This window comes from Amphiura filiformis, chromosome 11 (genome assembly GCF_039555335.1).
Source record: "Amphiura filiformis chromosome 11, Afil_fr2py, whole genome shotgun sequence".
Classification (NCBI taxonomy): Eukaryota; Metazoa; Echinodermata; class Ophiuroidea; order Amphilepidida; family Amphiuridae; genus Amphiura; species Amphiura filiformis.
In genome coordinates, this window is record NC_092638.1 from 19,433,784 (window position 1) to 19,449,728 (window position 15,945).

General features: G+C 35.3%; 1 protein-coding gene across 1 annotated transcript; it reads right to left on the bottom strand.

Annotated features, from left to right (window-relative positions):
* Positions 1-2,357: 2,357 nt before the first annotated feature.
* Positions 2,358-13,789, bottom strand: LOC140164498 (large ribosomal subunit protein uL16-like). Its single transcript, XM_072187788.1, has 6 exons — positions 13,691-13,789; positions 13,497-13,535; positions 8,944-9,002; positions 7,186-7,432; positions 6,468-6,630; positions 2,358-2,808 (listed from the first exon to the last, which is right to left on the bottom strand). Exons 2-6 carry the CDS (start codon positions 13,517-13,519, stop codon positions 2,650-2,652), a joined length of 651 nt encoding a protein of 216 aa, XP_072043889.1. The 5' UTR covers positions 13,520-13,535; positions 13,691-13,789; the 3' UTR covers positions 2,358-2,649.
* Between the last annotated feature and the right edge of the window lie 2,156 nt (positions 13,790-15,945).

A 15,945-nucleotide genomic window follows, 5' to 3' on the forward strand; every position in this document is an offset into this window, starting at 1 on the left:
GTAGCTAGCAAATTCTTAAGATTTTAATGTAATGTTCAAAAATAACTTAAGCAAATGTAAGGGTAATGTCCTTTCTCCTGGGACTAAATTCCACTTAGACCAGGTCTAACTTTAGACCGGTCCTAACTCTTTTGTGCATACGGACCCTAGTGTTCACTTAAGGGGGTACTACACCCCTGTGGTAAATGTGTGACTATTTTTGTATTTTTCTCAAAAAATAATAACACACTGGTAACAAAACTTATGTATATTTATTATTGGGGCAAGGAATTCAATTACTACACTGAAATTTCAGTGACTCAAGACAAGCGGTTCAGTATATATGATAGGAAATGAGGTACATCCTAGCGGTGCCTTATTTCTTATCATAAATAGCTTAACCGCTTATCTTGGGTCACTGAAATTCCAGTGTAGTAATTGATTCCTTGCCCCTATAATATACATAACTTTTGTTACCAGTGTGTTATTAGTTTTTGAGAAAATGCAAAAATAGACCCAAATTTATCGAGGGGTGTAGTACCCCCTTAAATCGCTCAATATCAGCTCATAATAATGAAATCGACAAGTGTCTTCATTAATTACAGGCAGAAAAAACCCATTTTATCTCAAAAGCATTGCTCTGGCGGATTAGGATAACTTTCGCCTTTGAAATTTGAGTGGAGAGTTTAATATACTTTTGAAAAAAGTCAATGGTCATCGATATAATTTGTTTATAATCTACAGAAAAGGATCTTAAATTTGATACCAAATTTATTTTGTCAAGTATTGTTGGGACGCCAGAAATGGCACTTAAAATAGCCCAATTCACACTAACCCTAGGCATGGGACCCTGAATTAAGCAGTATTCAGACTTTTTATTGTACGTACAATATTGTATGCAACATATCTACGTTGTTTAATCTATTGCCATTCTATTTCCAGTAATGTTTAAGTTCTAACGAATGTTTGATGACGTAAAATCGATAATATATTTCTACTAGATATTACATGTAACATATTATCGATTTTTCGTCATCAAACATTCGTTAGAACTTAAACATTACTGGAAATAGAATGGCAATAGATAAAATAATAGATATGTTGCATACTAATATTGTACGCATAATACTGGAGTCTGTGGAGCGCTTTTAGTGTAACACTTATTCAGCGTCCCATAAAAACACATGTGAATTTGGCATACTTCCAAGCGCCATTTCTGGCATCTCTGCAAAACTTGGCAAAATAAATCAAATTAAAGCGGTTTCGGTAGATTCTAAAATTATATCGATAACAATTGACTTTTTTCGCTATTTCGCGGTGCAAAAAATATACTGAACTCACCACTCACATTTCAAAATCAGAAGTTGTTCTAATCCGCCACAGACATTGCTTTTCAGATAAAATGTCCCGTTTTTTTCTGCATGTTATCATGTAAGACACTTGTCGAATTCATGAGTTTATATTGAGTGATTTAAAGTGAACATGTCGGTAGATATGGTGGCTACAAGTACAATCTCATATTCATATGGACTATATTAGCCATATTTCGTTGATACATAAAATGCCAAGTGATTTTAGCTCTACTAGTATAGGGCCTTTTGACTGTGGTGATCCAAAAACCATGCTATCAGAAAACCTGGCAATATCCAGGAACTGCTATAAAACCCTGCGACTGCTATATTCCCCCCCCCCTTCGGGTGGAGCGCTTAGTGGGTTTTAGCGGTTCTCGGATATAGTGTTTAAAAAGGCCCCAATAGTAGGTCTAAGTGATTTAGTGTTGATCCCACTTTGCATAAAAATGGCACCTATAGTTTGACCAACTCATAATCGGCGGGCCTTATAACATCGCGGATTAATATCAATATATTTTGAGCATTGTCTTGCAACATCTCGCCAGAAGAATCAAATTATTAATTGAAGTCCCTATACTTTATTTAACATGTACCCAATAATGTGGGTTTACTTTTTGGCGTAGTGGTAAAAGCTTAATAATTCCCGCCGATTACGAGCTGATACGAGTGTAGTTCAAAAAATTTAACCAGGAACCAGGGACCATTTCCAATCACCAAGGGGCCAATAAAAAATAATATGTGCTGTTTGAGTTTTTTTAAAAGCACTAGTTGCTTTGAATTTGATATTTTTTTATTTATTTTTTTTATTTTTTCATGATAAAAAAAGCTGAACTCCAGAAAAAACTGAAAACTTACATCTCTGCTATCCAGGGGGCCAGTTTTGTGAGAAAAATGTCCTCTGGTAAACTACAATTGAGATGGAACCGGGGACCATTTCAGAGTTTCTGGGGGTCAAACGGCTCCCGTCTCCCAATTATTTTCACCCTTGGTAGACTAGGCATTAAATAAATGAAAACAAAACCAATGTTTTTATTTCTTTTTGTTCTCTTCTTTATTTCTGCCACACAGATATTAAATCTGATTTATTGAACGGTTGTGGTATTGTTTTGCAAGAAATCATTTTGCGATGTATCTCATCAAGTCTTCAATCTGCTTCTAGATCTTAACTTGGTCTATAACTCCAGAATACCCTTCATACTGTACATTTTATGGAATAAAGCTCATTATAACATAAGAGTGTAAAGGATATTCCAGAGGTATGCCAAATTACAAATTATGGGAGTGTCAATGTTCTGTGAGATAAAAGCATCGTCAGTGCCTACTCAGCCAGCTGACGTTTCCTCCACCTGTCTAGGGGTCCATGGTTGGGAAGATACTGGACACCGACACCATCATTTACCAGGCGTCCATCGGCCCTCATCTCTTCAAACTCTTCCCTGTTGAACTTGGTGAAGCCCCATTTCTTGGAGATGTGGATCTGTCAAGAAAAAAAAAAAGTTATTACGTAGTAATTTTGATATCTCCTGATTTATGTGCAAAAAGATTTAGACTTTATTGTCGGTTTCAAATGCAATATTTTTGAGCGAGTTGGGCATTTACCATCTATTTAAACAAATCTACATTAAGATGGTACTACACCCCTTGCATTTACTCAAAAAATAGTAACACACTGGTAACAAAAGATATGTATATTATAGGGGCAAGGAATTCAGTCACTTCACTGGAATTTCAGTGACTCAAGACAAGCAGTATGTTATTTATGATAAGAAAAGAGGTACAGCTAGAATGTACCTCATTTCTTATATAGGGCCATTCTTCAGAAAATGAAACTAATTTGAAAAAAATCAAATTGTAGGTATCATTTATTTTAAAACTTTTTTGCGACAAGTACAGTTCAAAGTTTTAAGAACTGTAATTTTCATGAACAATTAATCGCCGAACACCCTAATTTGCATAAATTAACATAATTGTTAGTTTTGGGTCTAAAAGTAAGGTTTTTGGGCCATTTTAAAACTTACTGTAGTTTTAACTTTTTATAATTCTGTTTTTTTAATTTCCTAAAAAATATGCTGTTATGATGCCACTAAAACAAATCAGAACTGTTGAAAAATTTTTCAAACCACAACAACAGCGTAATTAACTGAAACAAATTAATTGGTTTTGTATGTCACACGTGACCAAAAACATGCAATTGTTTTTACCATCAGAAAAGATTTTATTAACTGAACTTCATATTTTATGTCAAAAGGTAGACTGATTATACCCTCCATTCCAGCTTCCTAAATGGAAATTATTATTGTTAGTTTTTACGTAATTCATGATAATTAACAAGTCACACACGTGACCGGGGTCACGTGTGTGACAAGTTTGGTAACGTGTGTGACGTACAAACTCCGCCATGGAATTCCATTAAGAGCACCCTATGATGTTGAATTTTGGTATCAATGTATAGCCATGGGTCTCCTCTATCCACTGACACCAAAATAAGTACCAACATTTTTGATACCTTGCTGCTATGGTATCATTTTGTGGTTGTGTCCTCACAAATGTGATAAAACCTTGATTGTACACACAAATAGGCTAAAAATGGACTTTATGGAAGAAAAAAAACCCAAACATGTAATTTTTACCTGATTTGTAGTTGCCATATAAAAGTAAATCACAAAATGAACCTAAACACAAAGTTTTAGCTCAACATCACCTGAAATATTCTTAAAAGAGCAAAAACTGACCGAAGTTTTACCCCTACCCCTAAGAATATGGATTTCTGTGTCACCATCCGGTTATTTCAGTTTTAATGGAAAGTTTGCATGAAGTGATTGTTGACATGACACCACTGTTTTTCCCTAAACAATACATTTAGTTGGTTATAGGGCATATAATAAATAAATTTGGAAACAAATTTGCTTTTATAAAATACTTTAATTGTTCACCCAAAAGTTTGGTAACGTGTGTGACATTCAGACGACCAAAACCAAATGTCACACACGTTACCAAACGTTTAGTATCAAACCCTCAATTAACGCAGCCAGGCACAAATGTTTCTTGTCAATGTTGGTGTTATTGTAATTGCAAGATATCAATGCTTTGCTACATTTGGTATGAATATGTAGGTCCTTTAACATTCACAGAAATTTAGAAATGAATTTTAAAATCCAAAACTTGCATCCGTCTGATGTCACACACGTGACCGACCCTTTGTTGACCCCTGACACGAAAATAACACAACGTAAAATTTTTTTAAAAATATTTTTTAAAAGTATAGACATTAGTGTAACTATCATGCAAAAGATATGGTGTTATCTGTTTTATTTACAAAGCAGGCACAGGAGCATTAGTGTGAAATACCCCTAGTTATGTCACACACGTGACCGAAGAATGGCCCTATAGTGAACCACCTGATCTTGAATCACTGAAATTATTCCTTGCCCCTAATATAACAGTGTGTAGTTATTTTTTGAGAAAAATGCAAAATTAGTACCGGTAACAAAATTTATCAGGGGGTGTCGTACCACCTGAAACCTGTTTTTACATCACAATATATTTACTGTCAGAAAATGGCCAAATGCTTACTTTATCACTCGCTGATCTACCTTTATTATATTTGTCCGACCCGGTTGGCAAGCCCGTACGCCTGAAGAACAGGCCTTTTCTTTGTCGCCTTAGTTAGTGGCTATTACGTTATCATAGATTTGGGGTCATTTCCCTTGTAGATCCAATAGCTATTACTATTACGTTATCATAGATTTGGGGTCATTTCCAGTGTAGATCCAATTCAAAATAATACTTCTCTTACTTCTCTACACGGAGCTGGGTGGGGTATAGTATTAACCCTACTCTTTGCAACTAAAATTTTGATTTTGATAGTCAAAGGGCATTTTAAGTATGATTGCTTGTTTGCTGATCCTGGGATGTAAATTGTTTATGATTTAACAGGTTTATGATCCCGTTTACACACTCCTCAAGAAAATTTAAGGATCAGCCTTTTACCCTTGAACATTTCAAGGATGTGCATAACCCATGCAATACACATCTTTGGCTTTTTTCTAATCATTTCAGTGCTGCAGTATACAATCATCAAGGGCAAAAGCAGGGTTCGCAGGTTTTTGCCGCAGGTGGAAAAAACCGTGGTTTTAACCGCTTGGCAAAAACAGTTTTTGCCAGTCTTTGCCGGCAAAAACTAAAAAAATGATTTATAGTTCAGTTTTTTCATCTCAAAACAAATTATTAAGTAACAAAAATCATTTCCTGAGTGTAACAAGGCCAGATTTTATAAATATAAGTAACATATTAAGAAATTAAAGGCATGCGTTTTCATTGCTCAAGTGCATTTATCCGAAATGTGGCATATATCAGATTGAAAACTTTTTCATTTTAAGGACTTGATGAGACAAAAATTATGTTGAATGATTCATTAAAAGTTGTGTGCTGCTGTTTATGAGCTTTCTGTGTTATTTTTTAACATTTGAGTGACTATATTTGAGTTTTTGCCAGTTTTTGCATTTTTGCCGGTTTAAACCAGGCAAAAACTGGCAAAAACAGGTTTTTGCCAGTTTTTGCCACCGGCAACGGCAAAAACAGGTTTTTGCCGGCAAAAACCGAACCCTGGGCAAAAGTCTTCAAGTCACATACATACACCCCTTAGGCATGACCTTAATCTTCCACAAAGGGAATGTGAATTTCAAATGGGGCTAAAGACTACAGTTGGAAGTGCAAATCAAATGTGACTTTTCCCCCAACATAAACAAGGTGGTACTACACGGTACATCCCTGATAAATGTTGTGACTAATTTTGCATTTTTCTCAAAAAATAACTTAACACTGGTAACAAGAGTTATGTATATTATTTATAGGGGTAAAAATCCAATTACTTCATTGAAATTTCAGTGATTCAAAACAAGTGGTTCATTATATTTAATGTTAAGAAATGAGGTACATTCTAGCGGTACTTCTTTTCTTATCATAAATAACGTACCGCTTGTCTTGAGTCACTGAAATGCCAGTGAAGTAACTGGATTTTACCCCTATAAATAATATACATAACTCTTGTTACCAGTATGTTATGCACAAATAGTCACAAATTTATCAAGGTGTTTAGTACCCCCTTTAAAAAGTACTGTATATATAATATCATACCTTCTGTCTTCCTGGGAACTTGAACTTGGCTCTCCTCAGAGCTTCGATGGCTGAAGCCTTGTGTCCTTCCTTGGTGCGCACAGACATAATGGTCTGACCAATGTTGACTCGTGCCACAGTGCCTTGTGGTTTGCCAAAAGCACCACGCATTCCAGTTTGGAGCCTGCAATTCAGGAGAAAAACATGAAGCAAAAGTGTTACCATGATGGCGTGGGCCAAACAATTTGCTTTCTTCGCGCAATAGGATTTGGTCCGCGCAATTTCCTGCATAAGAATGGCTTTTTACCACGTACCTGAAAAAGCATATGAATCCAGCCTTAAAAAGGCCCAAAACAGATTGAAAAAAATAATAATAATAATTTTGACGTTAAGTCAATTTTAAGATTTTAGTATTCATGCAAAACATAGGTAAATTTATGATCAGCTAAGCCATTTTTTATTAAATATTTTTAATATATAGTGCAACTCCAGGATTTGACATAAATCTACATGTAATACAACTTAAGCATGCTGGCGTACCATTTAGTGCAAACTATCAGCATGACATAGTACGCACAGAACATAGCAAGCACATACTTGGAATAAATAAGTTGCTGGGACTCTGCTGAATTTGGAGGCACACTATTTTGCTCCCCACATGTGACATCATGCAAACATTGCACAGTCTGTTCTCTTTTTGGATCAAATCATTCTTTAATATTTATTCTCACTCACTCACCTATCAGCTCCAGCACACGACAACATTTTGTTGATGCGGATCACATGGAACGGGTGAAGTCTGATGCGGATGTGGAAGGAGTCCTTGCCACAGTGCTTCACCATGTACTTGTTGGCGCAGATACGGCCAGCCTCCAAGGCCTCAGAGGAGAGCTGCTCCCACTCATCGGAGACAAGATGAATGCATAAAGGGAAGTCATCTACACGTGCCTTCTTCCTTCCCAGATCGTAGATACGGATCTTTGAATCTAAGGGTTAAAATGGAATTACACAATTTGCCATCCATTAGTGGTTTATTTGCAGTAATATGCAGAAAAACTTAAAAGCTTGCCATGGCTCATAAATTATTTTTTCATATCACATGGGGACAAGAAAATATAGTCAAGAACAACGTATTAAAAATTCAAATTGAAATTTGATAACATTGGGAAGTTGAGGCAGTAGCCGAAAACTGTTGTTTTTCGGTCTGACAGCGTATTTATTCTGTTGATATTTGGATGAAAATTATTTTGATGAGTCAACTGTATCTTTTTAATAAATTTGCCTATTTTGAACAGTCTAATTTTGTTGAAACTTGTGCAATTTTAGCAACATTTGTTATGTGATCGCCCGTCGTGATCGTCTGTGTTTACTTCTGAACTTCCACTGCTTTTCAGTGTCATGCTTTAATAGAAAATCCGACTAGATTTTGAATGCAATTGTCTCTAGCCTTGAATTCGATGCTATCGGTGAGCAAGCAAAGGTAATGTTGACTACTTATGGCAGAACATACTTCAGTTGTTTTTAGGTTATCCATAGAGAAAGTGTCCATGAATGTCTTTGATGTATAGGAAATTTATGGGATGATGAATGTTCCAGCCAGTGTTCGATTTACCACCTGCATACCTGCACCAGTGCATGTAACATTCCCTCTGTGCATGCAGCTTTTCACTACCTGCCTGCACGTGTGCATGTACGATTTTAGCGCTAGCGATATGACAAGGCAATATACAAAAGTAAACAAGCAGTCAGTCCGATTTGGAAAAACCCAATCTATTTTTAGCGCAATATCCTGACTTCATTAGAAGGGCTGGCGTAAATCGCGCAATTGACAATTCCCGATACCCCTATCACGTGAGAACTGTCACTTTTTTTCATTGACTTCCCTAGTCTCCTACACAGCCAGTTTGCGTCGGTCTGATACTTGTCGATCCTAACGAACATTCGAGATAGCCACATACAGTCTGGTCCGAGACTATGACTTCCCTTAGAGGCGCTAGCGTAATGCGATGTCATCCACCAATTCCCGAAACCCTCGCACATGTAGAAGCTGTCATTTTCATTTCATTGAAAAAAAAAGAACCGGAATTTAAACCGTGGGAAATATTTGTTTACGTACGGAAAATAATCATAATAATGTCCAGCAAAAAAGGAAATAGCTCAAAAAACACTTGCATCATTCTGGAAATCGTGCACCTTGTCGGCGACTAGTTCTAGAACAGATGAAGCCACAGCATCCAGTGTTTTGGCTAAGAAATCGGAGAGTGATCGGCATAAAAATGACAATGACAGTGGAGCCGGGAATATTATTACAAGCTTAACTGACAATGATCGTGATTCAATGTGATTTTATGTTTGCTTTAATTTTGGTGCATGCACACTTTTTGCTGTGCATGTAGAAATTTTGGGCTACATGCACCAGTGCAGGTAGGAAAAAATTTGTAAATTGGACACTGGTTCCAGCCACATTAGTTTACTACAAAATTTAACAGTAGGTTACCTGGCACACCCCTGCAGAATCTTGACTTTGGGTATGGCTTATTCTTGCAATAGCGGTAACTGTCAACAGAAAAACAAAACACAAAATGGCATGAATCAAATATAAAATTATGTAATTTTATGAAAGATTAGAGTGTTAGGATGTATTGATGATTTGTTATTGAGAAAGTGGTCACGCACGCAAGCGCAAAGCAAACATCTGAGAAACGGCCGTCGGGAAAATTTCAGATTTGTCCGTACCGGTACACCAGGATCGTGCAACCTGCTGGCTAGCGGTCTTGTGTCTACTTCCTTCCCGGGGCATGCGGGCCTAAGCCCGGGGGGAGGGCACATCAAAATATTTTGCTGGGTATGTCCCCCCCCCCCCAGAATTTTGAGGTGGTGGGTCTTTGGGAGCTGAAGGCGTACCAGTAAAAGGGGGTCTTTTGGAGCTGTGAACCGGGCTCCAAACAAGTAAAAATACTAAAATGGGGACTTTTGGAGCTGCAAAAGTCAAAATCAAGGGTCTTTCTTGGCTTTTTGGTTGAAAATCACCTGAAAAAAACAGATATATGAGGAATGAGCAATTTTGGGACTCTTTAGGAGTCAAAATTTTTCAAAATCAAAGGTCTTTCGGAGCTCTATTTTGGTTAAATATAGGGGCATACCCGTATACATGGTCATTTGTGTACATGGAGCGATTGCTGAATAGGGTGCAACTCTACTAGTCTTAACAAGACTGCCCTACCCCAATCCTAACCCTAAACTCCGTAAACGAGGACTGAACTCTAGTCTAGCAAGTTGCACCCAATTCGGTACCGGTATAAATTGTACCATTTGTGTTAAGTGCCCTGAGCCTGCCCGTCCCGGCGACCAGTGCCGGTGGGCTAATTTCTCATTTACCCACTGTTTTACTATAAATTTTTTTTAAAAATTCAGCCTTTTTTTTACTCCCTCCCCTCACATTTTATTTTCAACAATTGTCTTTCTTCCTTTACTTTTTTCTGTTTTCCATTTTTCTGTTTCCCCTTTCACTTTATTTCTAAATTCTTTCTTTATTGATCATTTTCTGAACTTAACTTAGGCCGCATAAAATTAATGTTTTGGTTCTCGTCCAGAGGATTTTCATGAATTGATGAGGGAGGGAGGTGTTTTTTTTTTTTTCAATGTAAAATTAGCATTGTCAGTAGTTTTCGGTCTTCTCCAACAGTGCTCGAGGAAACGATGAGGCTTTTTTTTTTTTTTTTTTTTTTCAAATGTGAGATTCTGAGGGAGGAAGCCGCTAGATTACCACAAAAGACTTGGAAGTGATGCTTGTTCTCTAATCATCTTATTTATATGTATGCAGATTTCATAAATCATTCCAAAGTCTAAAAAAATTGAAAAATCTAAAAAAAAAAAAAAAATCTGACAAATCCCAGAAATTGAGGAGGGAGGGGCGAGAACCAAAATATTAATTTTACACGGCCTTATGGTTGTGCGCCATGAATTGGGGGCCAAATGCGTTACATACTAAAAAATTCAACAATTTACATGTTTTTGTACTTAAACTGATCTAATTCATATTCTGTCCATCAAAACCCTATAAAATTATATATCCCTGTAAAGCTTAGAGTACTAGGAATACACACATACAAACATTTGGTCAATATACAGGGTGCCACAAATGTCATATAGGGTGGAAAAGTTAAATTTTGGTTCAAAAAGGAGACAATTTTGTTCCTCTCTTATTTACTAAAATAAACACCCGGTCTGTTAAAACCTTTTTAGATGTGCTAATAACATTGTAGACTTTCAAAAAAAGCAAACTTGTAATGATGAGTTATGTTGCCATAATTGAGATACAGGGTGTTCAAAAGTCCTACAAAATTTTTATGATTTTTATTATATTTTCAATCAAAACATTTTTTCCTTCATGCCCTACACAAAAACCAATGGCATATTTGAATTCCTCATCAAATTTCCTTCTAAGAAATGATAACTTTTACAGAAGTAGGGTAACTTATTCAAGAAATATGACATTCAGAACATTTTGGAGCGTAAATGCTGATTATGCATGCTTAGTACAGTAACGTATAGGAAAAGCCTAGAACCCATGACACAGAATGCAGTACATTTACAACAAATTAAACTAGCTTAAAGTAAAATTTGTCACATTACCTACTGGACATAAATACCAAAACAATGGTACATAATCCATCTCAATACCTTGCTGGGTTATGAAGTTATAATAAAAAATATATTTGAGAGTCACCAAAAAACAATATTCCCTATACTTTAACACATGCCTCATCCGTAGGCTCCTCATCCGTAGGCTCCGCCACCCCTGACTTAACATCCTTTGATTGGCAATATCTCACAAAGTACAAATAGTATGAAAGTTTTACCTTCCACAATTTTACCCAGATAAATTAGCAAGAAAATAAGACCAAAACCAGTTCAGTACACCTATCCATTCTTGAGATCTGTGACAAAATGTTTGGGAAAAAAAAAAAAAAAATGTAACACCGCCACCTTTTCCTATACCCCAATTCATGGCGCATGACCTTATGTCTTTCTTTTTTCCCTGAACTTAAGTTTTCATCTTTTTTCATTCACATATTTTTCTTTAAAACTTAAGTAACTCCTTCCTCATTAGGCCTTTTATCAACACATGATTTCTAGTTCAACGCTTCGTTGGTGAAAAAATACGACAATTGACACATGTCGAAACTTGTAATGAGATTTTAAAATGCTGAAAAAAGTTGATACATGTAGATATAAGCTTAAAATCATGCAGATATGAGTTACAATTGCTGACTTCCGGTGTAATACGTCCTGGTTCGTTCTACTTCCGGGTTCAGGTCAACTTCGGGAGGTAATTTTTGACTTTCCGATGAAAACGTGATCGTACGGTAGTACAGGGAACCCATACCGTAGACTAGTAGCACTGCACAACGGGGCAGCACCAATACAAAAATGTCATACCGATAAATGATGTGTCTGTTTTGCCCTGTTTTTTAACTTAATTAAGTTTGCATTGCGAACTAATCGTGGTCATGTGTCATATGGTGGGGCATATTTGCGTTACAAGCACTGATTTTGATCATTTGTCCTCCTTTTCATTAAAAATTGATACATCTCTAAAACTATACATCTCACATCAACAAAACTATACATTTTTGGAAAGCTTATGTTCCAAGGAATCCAACTAGGCAAAAATTAAATTGGTATACAGGGTGCGTAAGAAAATATATAGGGTGATATCATAAAAAAAATTAATTTTACTAGTAAATTCATAATTTATTGCATTTGCTACTGATATGGAATACCTCAAATGTAATATAATTTTGTGGCAGGCAACACTATGAGCTTAAATTAAATGTATACTTTTGCCATGTTATGATTGACCAAAGTGGTGATACAGGGTGTGAAAATATACGTAACTTCACGCACAAAATGTTGATTACATTTTTGAAGATATTTTCTTTAGAGTGTATCCTACATTTATTTTAACTGCATATTTGGATTCCTGGGGTAAAAAGCTTTCCAAAAATGTATACTTTTCCTATCTTAGGGTGTATAATTCTCAAGATACAACAATTGAAAGCTAAAACGCATGTCGTGACTGAAAATCTTGGCATTTGTGTGTAAGTGAATAGGAAAAAATTGAGGTTCTTGTGACTTGCGGTTCTCAGTGAATACTTGTTAACACGATTAGATAAAATTAATAGCTGAATATGAATAATGAATGATCAAGCTTTCATTTGAAGTATGATTTGCTAGTATAGCACCCAATTTGGCAATGATATAATTTAAAATTCAAAAGGATGCCATGTCTCCCATAGAGAATGCACATACTCCACTACCGCTTATCCACCAGGTTTATCTTCGTTAACATTTTGGTATTTTTCACTAATTAAACAAATTGGCATTCCAAATTGAGAAACATATTTGAAAATTAGAATAATCAGGCTGTATAATGAGCCCAAACTTGATGCAATTAGACCAAGAATAGCCCTGTGACAACAAGTTAAATCTGAAAGAGGAGAGAAAAATGTAACGTCACCAGGTATTTTGGGGTCCCACCATAAGACATGTGACCTCGTACGGTAAGCTTATTCGGACAAAATAGCATGGAAATTTCTTTCCTTTTCGATATTTTTTAAATTAGACAATTTATTTTAGGGTCATATTGACAATATTCAATAATACGACACATACGACAGTCGATAGTTATTCCTCATATTTCTTTCGTCGTCCAGTACATTTTTTCTGTTCTTTATTTTTCTTTTAAAAAATTTCATTCTTTCGTGAAGGTGTTCTTACAAAATAAAATGCTTAATTCCTTAAAAAATTGTTGGACAGCTCTGGACTCGCTTGATTTTTTTTTGGTGTCAAACAATGAAATGCTCATCAGAAAAACAAGCTGCACCTAAAATCTAAATAAGATTGTAGTTTTCTAAGCTTTATGAAATATGACCATTTATACAGCCCACAAGCATGACAAGCAATACCCCACACACAAATCAGTCTCGGAATCTCCACATGCTGCTGTTAATTACAATACACTGTGCATGTGTGGCACAGACTTACCATCGGGCAGGTCGACGTCCCATCTTGATAATCTGCAGGCTGAAATTTAACAAAAATCAACAAAAAATTAGCCAAATATCGATGAATACAGTTTCACTAACATATATACTACGTATTCCGATACTTTTAAACTGCTGATGCTTGTTCAGAATTGAGGATGACAAGCAATTTTATAAATGTGTTGAGTCACTCACCCTGGCCTGTTTACAGATCATCCACGAAAGAGGTAGAAAATTCTTCCCATCATCCCTCATTCACGTTCACGCCGATCAGCATCAACATGGGACACACCGCCATCGCCAGTTCAAAATTTTTAACGAACCCAGTGTCAGGAGGGTGAAAGTGCATAGGAACAATGCCAGAAACTACGTAACGCTATTGTTCGAGCTAGGCTACATATTTTTTAACGCATGCGTGTTTGTCAATACAGCTTTAGTCTCCTCCACCTTCGCAACACGGTACGTGGAGTGTCTGGAATCACACTGACGGCGGAGGAGAATACTAGCTGGTCAGACAGTTTAATTTTATCAAGCATATAATACCTGAACAATCACCGTCATTTGATCGATTTACTACAGAATGTATATTTAGAATATAATTTTAATACTGTAAACCTGTTAACTTATATATTTGTGTACTAAAGTATAAATAAATAAATAAATCATGTCGAAGACAAAATGGCCGCTAATCCGCCTATTGTCTAGACCTAGGATACATATTTCGAATGAGGGCAGCAGACTAGGATGCCTATCCCTTTGTCTATTATTCCTGCCAGTGTCTTCATCTCCATGGTATAAAGCGTTTCTATTCTCGATTACTATTCCACTAAACAACCTGATAATTGGCACAGATCCTGGTGCGTGATTGTAACTATCTAAATTATCTTGACAAATATCCAATTAGCTTCAGCTATTTGCTTAAAAGCTATTTAGATATTTAAAGGGCATTTCGTGATCCACAGCCTCATCCCCCACTTTTCTCAAAAAAAGTTGAGATTTTTATATCACTGGAAACCTCTGGCTACATAATGTTTATGTACAAAATATTTCTTGCAGATTAATTCGTTTAGCAAAGATATCGTGAAATTTGAATTTCGTTCTGGTGCACCAGAACGAAATTACAACGCATTGTCTATGGAGCAGTGTAATACCATAAATCATGCATAACTCGCGAACGCAAAATCGGAATCAACTGAAATTTTGGGAATAGGTTTTTTTCGTGGATATCTAATGAAAAATGACATAAATAGAGGATGCTAGGATCACGATATACTCCTTTAAGATATTTGGATATATGTACGGATTGTACGATCTTATGAAATTGGTTAATTTTTTTCAAACCTGATTTTTTTGCATTTGTAATGTTTACTGTCAGTTTACACATGTCCCAACTTGCACCTAAATGGAATCGGCCAAATGTGTTGTCTTTGTAGGTCAACAGAGCAAAGTTCGACATATTATCATAATTTAAAAATTATGATAATATGTCCCCCCATAGAACTGCATGTTAAATGGCCAAAATAACCAATGGGGTTTCTTTCATTTTACCTTGTTATTTCAACTTAAAATGGACATCAACCCTTCCCATCAGTTATTACTAATATTATTTCAACATTTTGAATAAAGAATAACAAAATTGAAATTGTATATTGTTTTAAAGGATAATATGGATAATTTGGATAAATAGTTGCACCTACTGATATTTTAGATATTTGGATATTTTAGATAATTAATTTGGACATTTTCAAGGATATTATGGATATTTATATATTTCAGATATTTGGATATTTTAGATAATTATTATGGTTAATTAGGATAATTTGGATATTAGGACTATTTAAATTAATTTGGATATTTTAGATATTCTTCATATTATTATGGCTAATTAGGATAATTTGGATATTTTAGACACTTTTGATATTATTATGCCTCATTAGGATAATTTGGACATTTCAGATATTTGGATATTTTAGAAAATTTGGATATTATTATGGTAGGATAATTTGGATATTTTAGATATTGGGATATTTTAGAAAATTTGGATATTATTCTGGCTAATTAGGAATAGGATAATTTGGATATTAGAAATTTTGGATATTGTTAGGATAATTTGGATATTTCAGATATTTGGATATTTTAGATAATTTGGATATTATTAGAACTAGGCCTATTTAGGATAATTTGGATATTTTAGACATTCTTCATATTATTATGGCTATTTAGGATAATTTGGATATTTTAGAAAATTTGGATATTATTATGGTAGGATAATTTGGATATTTCAGATATTTGGACATTTTAGAAAATTTGGATATTATTCTGGCTAATTAGGATAATTTGGATATTTTAGATAATTTGGATACTATTATGGCTATTTAGGATAATTTGAATATTTTAGATATTTTGGATATTATTATGGTAGGATAATTTGGATATTTCAGATATTTGGA